This window comes from Heterodontus francisci, chromosome 18 (assembly GCF_036365525.1).
Source record: "Heterodontus francisci isolate sHetFra1 chromosome 18, sHetFra1.hap1, whole genome shotgun sequence".
Lineage (NCBI taxonomy): Eukaryota > Metazoa > Chordata > Chondrichthyes > Heterodontiformes > Heterodontidae > Heterodontus > Heterodontus francisci.
The window spans coordinates 79,062,697-79,076,218 of NC_090388.1; the positions used below are offsets into that span (position 1 = coordinate 79,062,697).

The window sequence follows — 13,522 nt, forward strand, 5'->3', positions numbered from 1 at the left end:
AGAGATGCATGGGCAGAAGCCACTTGGCCTTGAGGTATCAGAAACTCCTGTTGTGACAAATACTGATAACAGCAAATCAGCTACCTCATAAGCCCAGGTTACAGACTCAAAGCTCAGGAATCTTTTCCCCCTTTTGTTCCCCACTTCTCCTGACTCCTGCTGGGCTACACTTCCACAACCACAAGGCGAGTCATCATGTGTGAAAACTCATAGTGCTGGCAGGCTATTTGCTTATGGAATGCGTGACAGTCGAGGCAGATCCTCAGCTCACCTGACATCCTTGTACATTGATAGCGGTCAAGGGACAGTGTCTAGCAGTAGGAACCCAGTGTGCCTTATTTCCTGCTCTCGCTCAAGGGCATTGAAGCCAATTGGAGGCCCTCTACCACTACACTGGCACAGGGCAGGGATCCAGCCTGGGCCTATCTGGCCTGCAAGGCTCAGAACCACACAGAGTGCTCTGTTCAGCAAGTGAACCAATGGCAAGCACTTTACCGAGCAGCCGTTCAATGCTAATAAAGTCAGTTCCTCAGAAAAATTCTATATTTTAGAATTAAAAATGCAGCTTAAAGTTTAAAATTTAAATCCTTTTTTTTTAATGAGGGCAAAGTACTAGATGTTTATATAACAGCAATTCTGGGCTACCTTTGGACCTTGAATTACATCAGAGAATTTAATCACCCTTATGCAGTAACTTCATTAAGATCTCAATAATATATTATGATGGGAGGGGAGGTGAAGTCCACTGAACTGTCAAAAAAAACACCAGCTGTACATTTATAATTTCAGTTGGATATTAAAGATCCCATGACACTATTGGAAGACGAGCAGGGGAGTTTTCCCCAATGTCCTGGTCAATATTTATCCCTCAACCACCATTAGTAAAACAGATTACCTGGTCATTATCTTACTGCTGTTTGTGGGAGATTGCTGTGCAGAAATTGGCTGCCATATTTCCTACCTTCCAACAGTAACTGCACTTCAAAAGCACTTCACTGGCTGGAAAGCACCATCCTGAGATGGTGAAAGGTGCTATATAAATGTATGTCTTTTATTTTCTGCCCTTCCAAATTTGGACTGTGTCTGGAGAGAGCATTATGGGGCAGAAAGACAAAGACAGATAGCAGAATGAATTAATGACCCTCTAACAGAGTTCCATTCTCAAAAGTCTCACCCCTCCGATAGGGTAAGACAGGCATTCTGCTGCTTTATCTTAAAAGAGTAATCTCAATGCCTGTGAGATTTGTAACTTTAAGGTGAAATATCAGGATAAAGCTGGTGGTGACAGTAATGGGAGCAATTTGAGATGATGGATCAATAGAGTCACACAACAAGCACACTGCACATTAGAGCATATCAGCTAAAGACTGATTTCCTCCATTCCATATAGCTTTCAATGTGATAAATAAGACAGCTGACAGTACTGTTTGAAACTATACAGTTTTCCTAACGATCCTGGTATGAGATAGAATATAATACCTGCGCATCCAGCTCCATGACATGTGCTACTTTATTCCAGCCAAACCCGACGAACCTCCTGTCGTACTCCGGGCAGTCGCGCCTTACTACAACGTAAGGCTCAAAGTCTGCCTCCCAATCGACGTGATAGGGGGTGGTGGCTGTCCGCCATTTGGCAAAGTTCGTTGGAGCGTGACCCTTGGTCCAAACATGATACCTGCAAAGCAGATTTTGGGGAGTGAGTCCCAGGTGTTCTCTGTGGGGAACATATGCAAGTGGAATTTGCCTGCTGTACGTGATGGTCATCTTAACGCAGTAGCGCCATTACAGTACTCAATTACTTAACAAGAATACTCCTTTTATCCTGTATTTCCAGCCCCACTCTGACTTTCAGCTTTGTTTAAACTGCAGTCAGTACAAACTGTGACCCTCACATCACTTAAAGGGGATTAGACAGGTTTAAATACACATTAGCAAGATGCCACTTACTTATGTTTCTTCTTGCATTCACTGCACCTTAATGAGGTATGAACTAGTGAGTATGCACAGCAGCTGTATCCCAAAATAACCATTAATGTAAATGGTTATCGCTTTATGGCCAATATAAACAACAGCCCATTTTAAACATGGACCTTTTAAGTGGTGTGGACTGTACTGAGAAATCAACGAAGTGTGAAAGGATGCTTCTGTCACACCAAACTCGTGTACCTGTCGGAGATTAGGAAGAGGGTTTCTTTAGTGCATTATCTAGATAAAAATTGGACATGTGTTCTTGAGGAACCTATTTATGATTTTGTTTCATTATCAACAAAGGGAAGGCTGCAAGTGGAGCAGCTTAATCGATCCCTGGTTTACCTGTTAGATCTATTCATATGGGATCATTTATCAACAACAAATTATTTTCTGGCATCCACAACGAAGACTTCATTTCCGAGAGGGATAGTTTCAATCAGCTGAATGGACTTTGATCACAAGGGCTTTTCTTGTAACATTTCCCATAATATGCAGCGTATCTAGTTTGTGTCAGTGCTGCACTCCCATTCCCGGCATCAGACCTGCTGGATTCTTCCCCTTTCTCTCCTGAAGGCACTGTTTGTCACTGGGTTATGGCTCCGCAGGTATCTTCCACTCCTCTGGCCGATCTCCAATGCGAACACAGACAGCGACTGCTGTTGGGCTATTTGACTGCTGAGAAATCACAGCCAGAACTGAATTGCTCCTCACCTGATCACTTTCCAGCAGGGGTCACCTCGCAGATATCAGGAGCTGGGAACCCATAATAATATTTCCCTTCCCTAGCCCCGAGGTACTGAGGTCAAGTACTGATGGTTTGGCTGAAATCAAGTGTAACAGACTTTATACACGTGTTTAAAAATTTACATTAACACATTATATATGATCGCATAGATATGTTCATATATATGTTACAGGTATAAAAATCTAACCTCCTCAGTCATTACCTAAAAGTGAAGAGCGTTCCCATGTCTAACATGGACAATAACTCCGCTTTAGATTTTGGGAAGGACAGGCGATAGCGGAGAGTCTCAAACGCTGGCACAATTAGAGCTTTCTTTGTGTTAGCCATATCAAGCTGAATAACAGACTTCCTGCAAGAGAAGAACAAACACATATAGTCTTCAGAACTGCAAACAATGCAGAGCACACAATATTATCCAAGCACCACGTAAGAAAAGGGGATGAGGAGACAGACAGAGGGGGAGTGGAGGAGAGAGGGAGATAGACAAAGGGGGAATAGGGAGAGAGGGGGACAGACAGAGGGGGAATGGGGGAGAGAGGGAGATAGACAGAGGGGGAATGGGGGAGAGAGGGAGACAGACAGAGGGGGAATGGGGGAGAGAGGGAGATAGACAGAGGGGGAATGGGGCAGAGAGGGAGACAGACAGAGGGGGAATGGGGGAGAGAGGGAGACAGACAGAGGGGGAATGGGGGAGAGAGGGAGATAGACAGAAGGGGAATGGGGGAGAGAGGGAGATAGACAGAGGGGGAATGGGGGAGAGAGGGAGAAAGACAGAGGGGGAATGGGGGAGAGAGGGAGACAGACAGAGGGGGAATGGGGGAGAGAGGGAGATAGAGGAGGAATGGGGGAGAGAGGGAGACAGACAGAGGGGGAATGGGGGAGAGAGGGAGACAGAGAGAAGACATGAAGGAAGTGAACAGAACGATGGAGGCAGAGAATGAAAGACTTCCATTTATATTGTGCCTTTCGCGACCCAAAATGCTTTACAGCCAAGCTAAAAACTTTTTTGGAGCGAAACTACTGTTGTAGTTTAGTAAAAGTGGCAGCTACTTAGAGCACCGCAAGATCCCACAAATAGCACTGAGGTGATCAATCAGATAATCTGTTTTAGTGATGTTGGTTGAGGGATAAATATCAGTTACGACCCCAGGGAGAACTCCCCTGCTCTTTCTTGAGTCGTGCTGCAGTATATTTCAGATCCATCCCAGAGGGTTCAACATCTCATCTGAAAGATAGCACTTCTAACAGTGCAGCACTCCCTCAATATGGAACTGAAGGGTCAGCCTGGATCATGTGCTCAATTCTCCAGTGGGGGGCTCAAACCCACAACATTCTGACTCAGAGGCAAGCGTGTTTTCAACTGAGCCACAGTTGATACTTAAGAAGTGGAAATAAGGAAAAAGAGAGGTGAGAAAGTGAGAGGGAGCAGATAGTGAAGCAGAGGTGGAAGAGAGTGACTGGAAGGGAGGGGGGCAAAGAGGGGGAAGAGACAGGGAAGATGGAGTGGGCGACAAGGAAGAGGAGAAAGCTTGAGGAGCGGCGGGGAAAAGACAGAGGGAGGGACGAAGTAGATGGGAAGAGACAGAGGGAAAGAAACAAAGAAAGAGCAGAGAAAGGAAAAGAGAGGTGCAAAGGAAGAGAAAAAATGGTGGAGAAGGGCAAGGAAGTGATTAAATGGAAGCTGGAGAGGGAGTGCAGTGAGGGGGAAGGGTCATAGAACAGGAGAGGGGAGAAGAACATGAGAGAAGGAGTCAATAAGACAAGTGCGAGTGATAACACATACAGTAGAACCATTGCAATGAAATGACTGGGGGTTTGAATATCAGAACAGTTTGCGAGGCCTTTACCTGTCACAAAAATTTCAGGAACCTCAAAATAATAGTTGGGAACAGCAGGCCAACTCAACACAATTCAATAAATATTCCTCTGTCCACTGACAGTTATATTTCAAATTTAAAAAGCAAAAGGACAGAGAAGTGCCAGACAAAAGTGGTAATCAAAAGCAGCAATAGTAATTAGTATCCCACACTTCCAGCAGCTGCAGTACTGGCACATTCCTGCAGGTGATGCTGCTGGCCCACTGAACAGCAGAATGCCCACCCTTGGCAGGAGGGATGCGCAGGTCTCCCCAAATTATTCCAGGACTCAGTGATTAATCCCTGGGGGAACTACACAGAGCGGGTTGGATTTCATGGCCCCCCAAGGCGAGGTCCGAGGTGCAGGGGCCCATAGAATCGCGACAGGTGGCGGGGGGCCCTTCACCAAGTGATCTTGTGGGGGGCAGGGTAGGCCGACGACGGCCTTCCTGCCCAGAGGCCAACTGAGGCCCTTAAGTGTCCCAGTCACGACCAATTAAGGACCTCTTCCTTCCTGTCTGTCTTCCCTGTGATTGGCCAGCAATTCTTGGAGCCAGGATCCCCATCTTTAAAGGGACAGCGATCCCAGTGCGGGACACTTAAGCAGCAAAACAATGGAGGATCGCTGCAGGGGGGCACGAAAAGTCCGAGGTGGGGCTCCCCCCTGCCTTTTCAGCCCGGCGCCGGGAGCCCCGCCTCCTAGAGAAAATTCAGCCCTGCATGCCAGGGAACAAGGAGGGGATGGGAGGTAATCATTTAATATTCACAGTCCTTTCCCAGTTTAAATATTGAGAAAACAACGTGAAAGGTCCAAATGTGCAGGGTGTCACCAGGGTTTAAAACAGTAAATGGGTAGGTGAGGAAAATCAACAGGTATGGAGGAAGTGAGCGACAATCCCAAGTTGGGTCCTTAAATCCCAATGAGAAAGGAAGGACTGAGAGAAGCAAAAGAGTTCTACAGTTAGAGATACAGGGAAAGACTGAATGACAGCTGGAAGAGGGTGTGATGAGTCCTGATAACAATACCATGAGAATGCAGGGAGCAGGAGACATTTGTACATGGAACTTTGAAGAAAGAGTCAGCAGGCAAAGCTGATACCATTTCTTTGGGCTGGATTTGAACAGAGGCTACAGACTAAAAGGTTAGCATCAGACCCACAGCACCAACCTATCGCCCCTCTCCGATCAACTTCCCTGCAGCTGAGTATTTGCCTTGTAATTTCTCAAGATGTTTTGATGAAGTAAGAGAAAAGGTTGATGAAGGGAATGCAGTGGCTGTTGTCTATGTGGATTTTAAGAAAGCCTGTGATAAAATTCCACATAAAAGGCTGGTTAACAAAATTGAGGCTCATGGAATAGTAGGGTCAGTGTAGTTCTAAAGAGTGTGCAGGAACAGAGGGACCTGAGGCTGCCTGTGCATCGATCATTGAAGGTGGCGGGTCATATTGAGAGAGTGAAAGCATATAGCATCTTGAACTTCACAAATACAGGCACTGAGTATAAAAGCAGGGAAGTTATGCTGAACTTTTATAAAGCTCGAGGTAGGCCCCAGCTGGAGTACTGCATCCAGTTCTGGTCATGAAACTTTAGGAAGGATGTGAGGGTGCTTGAAAGGGTGTAGAGGAGATTTACCAGAATGGTTCCAGGGATGGGGGGATTTTAGTTACAAGGTTAGGTTGGGAAAGCTGGAGTTGTTCTCTCTGGAGCAAAGGAGATTGAGAGGAGATTTGATAGAAGTGCACAAGATTATGACAGGCTTAGATAAGTTAGACAAGGAAAATCTGTTCCCATTAACTAATGGTACAAGGACTAAGGGACACAGATTGAAGATTTTGGGAAAGAGATGCAGGGGGAGTGTGAGGAAGAACCTTTTTACACAGCGGGTGGTCATGAACAGGAACTCAATGACTCCAAAAGGAAATTGGATAGGCACTTGAAGGAAATAAAACTGCAGGGCTACAGGGATCAAGCCGGGGAATGGATTATTCCGCAGAGAGCTGGCATGGACTCAATGGGCTGAATAGTCTCCTTCTATGCCTTAAGTGACTTAATGACTCCTGTTGAGATGCAGTTCTGCTAGAGTTAGATTTCTTTAGAGTACTGTGCTCACTACTGGTCTCCATGTTACAAAAACGAATACAGAGGCACTGCAGAAGTGCAAAAAAGATTTACAAGAATGTTACTAGAACTGAAAGTTTCAACTTATCAGAAAAGGTTGAACAGGTCAGGGGTCATTTCTCCAGAAAAAAGACTGAGGTGTGACCTGATAGAGCTCTTTAAAATTATCAAAGAGCTTGATAGTGAAGACATAGAGAAGGTGTTTCCAGTTGTGGGAGAGACCAGAACTAGGTGCCAGAAATATAAGATAATCACTGATATATCCAATTGGGAATTCAGCAGAAACATCTTTACCCAGAGAGTGGTCAGAATATGGAACTTGCTACCACATTGGGTAGTTGAGGTGAGTAGCATGGATGCATTTAAGGGGAAGCTAGGTAAACACAGGAGGGAGAAAGGAATAGATTATGCTATGGGGTTAGATGAAGAGGGGTGGGAGGAGGCTCATGTGGAGCATAATCACCAGCATGAACCTGTTGGGCTGAATGGCCTCTTTCAGTGCTGTGGCCTCTATACAATTACATCTCAAATGTTGGCACATTCAGCTTATTCTTTGGGCAATGTGTGGCAACTGTGACCCAATCCTGTATAGATGCTTGCTTTCATCTCTTCATTACCTGAGGTACTCATAGAGACCATACATGGGGAGGAAGTCAATGTCGGACAGGAACATGTAGGGCGTGTTGACGTGTTTCATCGCTATGTTCCGTAGCAGATTAACAGGATAGAACTGTCCCTCTTTGTAGACAATGTGGTAACCAACATTGCTCCTGCTCATCAGGACCTCTGAGCCCTGGGCGTAGCGGAGGAACTGCTGGGCCTCGGCGTCAGACAGGTAGAGTGCAAGGCTGATGGGCCCCTCCCAGTGCTTGCAAATTGCCTCCAACATCTGCAGCCTGAGGAAAGAGCAAAGTTAATCAACAGTGAACAGTTGCTGAAAGGGAATACAAAAAAATCTGCGAGGGATAGCAAGATTAACACAGTAAGTTGTACAAATACAACTGTATTAGAACAAAAAGGCAAAAAGAGTTGCCAAGGGTCGTGTGGGCCCTTTAAAAACAGATGCAGGTGATATTGTAAATGAAAGGAAGGAAATGACAGACTTGTTGAATAATTACTTTGTGTCAGTCTTCACGGCAGAGGAATATTCCTGATGTTTCTGGGAAGCAAATATGAATCATGGATTGACACTCACTAAAATTAACATAAGCTAGAATCAGCATTAAAATGTAATGGCACTAAAGACTGACAAATTCCCAGGACCTGATAGTCTCTACCACAAGGTTTTTAAGAAATTAGGTGGGAAAATTGCAGATACTTTAGCAATAATGTTCTAAATCGCTCTCGATTCAGGAATTGTCCCATTAGATGGGAAAATTGCAAATGTAGTTCCATTACTTAAGAAAAGTGAGAGAGAGAAACAAGGAAATTATCAGGGGGATTTTGGATTGTTTGAGAAGGTGGATTCGGGGGTTGGCGGTCGCTTAAACTTGCACCCCTACCCCCTGCTCGGCATGCTTGTTTTCCAATGCGAGACCAGTATGCTCAGATTTCGGAATGCGCGATGGGAGCTGGAAGAGGCAATCCGCCTGACCTTCCCAACGACCTCTAAAGGCCATTAACGAGCTTGTTGTCAGCTCGTTCAGGGGACAGATTTAGATTTTCTTTTTTGTGGATTGTGTTTGACGCGCCGTCAAAACCATGACATGGAGGAGGAGTTGGTGACATGGCGGAGAGCAATCTGCAACGGCAGGACAGGGGCATAAAGCAGCATTGAGGAGAGGAGACTGTGAGATGGCACTCAGCATTGGCAGCAGAAATGATGCAGAATTATTCACAACAGCAAATTGGCACGGTACACTGGCGAGACAGGACTCAAATCCAGACTGAAATAAAAATAGAACAGTCTGGTAACACTCTGGCAAGTCTATTAACATCTGTAAAAAGAAAGGACAAGCTAAAATTTAAAGTGTAGACCCTTTTTTTTTGGCCACCCTGCCTCATCTCTCCTTTGGCTTAGTATCTATTTGTCCTCATGCCTCTGTTTAGGAGGTTTATCTGCACTAAAGGTGTGATATAAATGGAAGCTTTTGTTACTGTTGGAACTGGCTAGGTCGACACCCAAGATGTTAATCTGTCTTTTTCCTTTAGAGAACTTTATGGATCTACTGCCTCTTTGTAGCACTTAACATCTTAGTACAGATTTCCCGTATTTACACGTTTTTTCATTTTGTTTCACCAAGTCATTGTGCTCCATGATAAGAAATATCCTTCATATCTTTGCACTCTTGACAAGGGTTTTTCTTTGGTGGGGTGGGGGTTACGTTCAGGCAGACTCCACACTCCAATGCCAGCGAAGGAAGAGAATAGGAAATGGTATTAAGCAACACCAAGTTTGGTCTAACCAGCAACGAGAGCAGCTTCTGCCAGAGCAGAGGCAGTCCCCTGGGCAGCAGGGGTGCAAGGGTGAGGAAGGAGGGGCAGGAAGCCTCCAGCTTCTGAACCTAACACAGTCGACACTAGCACATTCTGTCAGTCTGCCAATTCACTTCCCATTCTCCAGAGTCTCACCAACATGAAATGGAGACACACAAGTCAGCCTTAGTGCAACAACCCTCCCAGTGCTTTTTGGCTTAACTATTATTTACATTCTATACACCTAGTTGACCCATAAAGTGATGCAGTGGCCTCTGTGGATGGCCACGCCTATGAGGTGCTGCTCCTGCGGCAGAGGATGAGGTGAAGGCAGGCTGCTCGTGCCTCTCTGGGTCTGAGATGCCTGCGGTGGCCACCTTCGTCTTCGTGGTGCCCAGGTGTTGGGGGGCACCTCCAAAGGCTGCTGCACTTGCTCTGGGGGCAACCTCAGTCACAGGACATGAGACTCCACAGAAGGTTCATCCATCGGAGTGGCCATGGAGGTGGATGATGCGGACGGGGCCCATGAGGGGTGGCCCCCTCATCACCATCTGTTGCCTCCTAAGCCCTTTCATGACACCCTTGATCGCTGGAGGGGACCACCAGCTGGGGCACGGCTGGCATCTACTCCATGCCTCCCTGCATCATTTGTGCCACTGACTGGTCACTGTTGCTGAGTCTGGCATGCATTCTGTGCATGTCAGTGCGCTGTTCCTGCATTTACTCTGATTGATGCTGCATATGGCTCTCCATGAGGTTGGCCACTCAATGGAGGAGTTCATGCACTCAAAGCATTGAGCATTGTGGAACATGAGATGAATGGATTTCTCCATTCTCATCCCATGACTCTGGACTGCGTCAGGTAACTCCCGACATGTGGGCACACATCTCACGCTGACTCTCTAGGTAGAGCCGCCCGTTCCGTGACTCCTGAGGTACTAATCTCTGCCCTGCTGAGCAGGGCTGTTCCCGTCCTCCATCCTCCGAGGGGAACTGGCCACAGCTGACTCTGCCTCCCCGTGTCCTCCAGTTCTGAAGTGGCGCGCGCGTTACCCTGTTCCACCTTCTCTAATAATGCATGAGGACCCTCTGAGGTGAGAGTGTATGTGCTGGTGGAGGGTGCACAGGTAGGACGCCGCAGGTTCTGAGGTGACTTCCTCCTGTGACTCCTCGGGAACTTGTTGTCTTTGTGTGTGGATATCTGCCCCTCTGCAGCTGGCCCTGTGGGAAACATTAGAGAAGATGGTGATCGGAGATTAGTACAGTAAACAGATGCGTCTGCTGCTTTAAATAATGAGATGCTGGCTTATGCAATGACAGCTGGTTGCATGGGGGTCTTTGGCATGCTTCCCCTGAGCCAGGAGATATTGAGATGTCTTCAGCTACTCTGTCCCTAGCATCCCTGAGGCTGGTGGAGGGTGCATCAGGCACCCTGCTCCTCAAATTGCACTAGTACCACAAGCTGTGCCAGCCCAGCTTTCAGACATGCCCTCTCATTCTCCTGAGCGTTCAACTCCCTTTTGGCCTGCAAGGTGTAGAAATGATGCTGTTTGGACAATGTCTCCCTCCATCTCCACTTGCAGCTTCTCATTCACACACAACATTGCAGTCTGCACTCCAGCCTCCTGACCAGCGGCACTAAGGTTCTGACCTATACTTATGGGTCAAAAATGCAGCAGAGCACACCCCTGTCCCATGCTGAGGAGACAGCTATGAGTCCTCAGGATGCCCCTCTCCTTGGCAGTCTGGTGAAGGCCGACTGGGAGGCATACCACCTGGGTCTCTCTTGCCATTCATCTTGTCAGACCTAAGAAGGTAATTGAAGCATTTCCTGCATTGCATTCAATTCCTCCTCACCACTCTTCTGCTGCTGACCTCGTGTGGCACCTCTAGCCATTCCCTCTTGGTGAGCCTTGGGGGCCTCCTGGTGTCACTGGCAGGGAAGAGAATGTTCCTCTGTGCACTCACCACCTCCAGCAGGACCTCCAGCGAGTCACCTGAAAAACGGGGGCTACTCTGGCATGGGAGCTGTCCCTGCCGACTGCTCAGGTTGTGCTTCCATTATGTGGACGAACAGCAGACTCAGCAATGGCTATCGCTCGGACTTTAAATCTGGCCCACTTCTGGCTTGGTCCCACCTTGCTCCCACATTCGATGCTAATTGACCAGTGACCGCGACTCGTGGCCAATAAGTACTTTGCAAATGAAAAAATAGCGGGGGATTCACGTTCCCTTGTCGGTGTGGGTTCGGGACCCGGAAGTCATTGCGACATCGGGGATCCAACCTGCAAATTGAAATCCCGTCCTATAGACCTGTTAGTTATCTGTTGTGTGGAAGTTATCGGAATCTATAATTAAGGTTAGAGTGACTTAGCAATTCGAGCAATTTGAGCTGATTAGAAAGATGGGTTTGTAGAGCGTAGGTCATGTCTAACTAACCTAATTCAATTTTATGAGGAAGTAACTAAAGTAGTAGACAGGGGGATGTTATTTATGTGAACTTCCAGAAAGCACTGAATAAGGCTCACTTAACAGACTGTTAGCTAAAAGTAAAACTAATGGAATTGATGGCAAATTATTTACTTGGTTAGGAGGTTGGTTCGGCAGTAGAAGACAGGGAGTAGGGATAAGGGTATGGACTCGAATTGAAAGGAAGTGACTAGCAGTGTCCTACAAAGATCTGTTCTGGGCCTCAACCATTCACTATATAAATGTCTTAGATACTAGCCGTGTACCCAAGTTTGCCGATGACACAATGATGGGTGGAATATTAAGTAGTGTAGACGGGAACATAAAATTACAAAGAGGCAATGACAGATTAAGTGAGTGGATAAAACTGTGGCAGATGAATTTCAACACAGGCAAGTGTGCGGTCATCTATTTTGGACCCAAAAAAAGGATGGATCCAAGCATTATTTAAATGGTGAAAAGCTAGGAACCGTGGAGGTCCAAAGAAATTAAGGGTCCATGTACAAAGATCACTAAAATGTAGTGGTCAGGTACAAAAAATAATCAAAAAGGCTAACAGAATGTTAGCCTTTACAACTAGAGGGCTGGAATATAATGGGGAGGAAGTCTTGCTACTGATATCAAAAGCCCTACACATCAGGGGAGTGTACAGCTCCAGGCAGAGCACCTTAGGAAGGATATATTGCCCTTGGAGGTAGTGCAGTGCAGATTTATCAGAATGTTACCAAGGCTCTAAGGGTTAGATTATGAGGAGAGATGATATAAACTGGACTTGTAATCCCTGGAATATAGAGGGTTAAGGGGTGATTTAATTGAGATTTTAGGATTTTGAAAGGAATTGATAGGTAGATAGAGAGAAACATTTCATGCTGGTGGGGGAGTTCCAGACTAAGGGACATAATGTTAAAATCAGAGCCAGGCCATTCAGGAGAGAAGTTAAGAAACACTTCTTCACGCAAAGGCTGGTAGATGTGTGGAACTCTTACCCACAAAAAGAAGTGGATGCCAGCTCAATTAATCATTCTACTTTGAGACTGATAGATTTTTTTTGCTAGCCAAGGGTGTTGAATGTTATGAAGCCAAGTTGCGTGGCTGGAGTTAGGATACAGATCAGCTCTGATCTCACTAAATGGCAAGAACAGGCTCGAGGGGCTGAATGGCCTACTCCTATGTTCCTAACACATGGCCATTATGAAAATACAACCTCTGGAGAAAGTTGTGCCAACAGGAACAGTTTCTGCCTCTATACAGTCCCCACCACTTAAAATGTCACTGTTTAAAACTGCAAGTCACTGATCTCAGCCAAAAAGAGATAAACAATATCTACCGGTTATTGAGTCTTAAGTAAAATAGTGCAGATGCCGGAAATCTGAAACAAAAACAGATTCATAGTGTCTTAACCACTCTGTTTATTTCAGATAGAAACAACGGTGCTTACTCACTAGTTTGCATATTAATGTGCACTGAACGCAAAAACCGACATAAGTCAATATCAACAGCAAAATAATGCAGCTGCTGGAAATCTGAAATAAAAACAGAAAATGCTCAAAATGATCAGCAGGTCAGGCAGCATCTGTGGAGAGAGAAACAGAGTTAATGGGCTTGATTGTCAATCCAGGGTCATGAACCCAACTTCTGTCTCATTTCTGGCACTTGCCGACGCGACGCCATTTTGAAATGGAAAGGCAGATCATGTTCACACAAGCGTGCCCGCTCTCAGTGGTGAGGACTGTAATATGTATCTCTTATGTATTTGGTGAGCTTTATCCTGGCAGAATTGATGCTTAAGATCTGAACAGCAGCTGTTAGAGTTGGACAACCACATGAGAAACTACAGATGACACAAGGCCTATCCCTTGCACCACTGATAACAAGCAGGACACTGAACTGTCTGAACCGAAAGGACCTCAACCTCGAGCTAAACTCAGCTGCTTCTATCCAGCGAATC

General features: G+C 46.1%; 1 protein-coding gene across 2 annotated transcripts in view; it reads right to left on the reverse strand.

Moving 5' to 3' along the window:
* The window catches only part of large1 (LARGE xylosyl- and glucuronyltransferase 1), a 488,923-nt gene that overhangs the window by 1,448 nt on the left and 473,953 nt on the right, over positions 1-13,522 (reverse strand). For both annotated transcript variants that reach the window (XM_068051293.1, XM_068051292.1), the window contains 3 exons: positions 7,308-7,586; positions 2,919-3,065; positions 1,480-1,675 (listed from right to left, as the gene is read on the reverse strand). In XM_068051293.1, the coding sequence (XP_067907394.1) occupies positions 1,480-1,675; positions 2,919-3,065; positions 7,308-7,586 (622 nt within the window). The remainder of the gene's footprint in view (positions 1-1,479; positions 1,676-2,918; positions 3,066-7,307; positions 7,587-13,522) is intronic.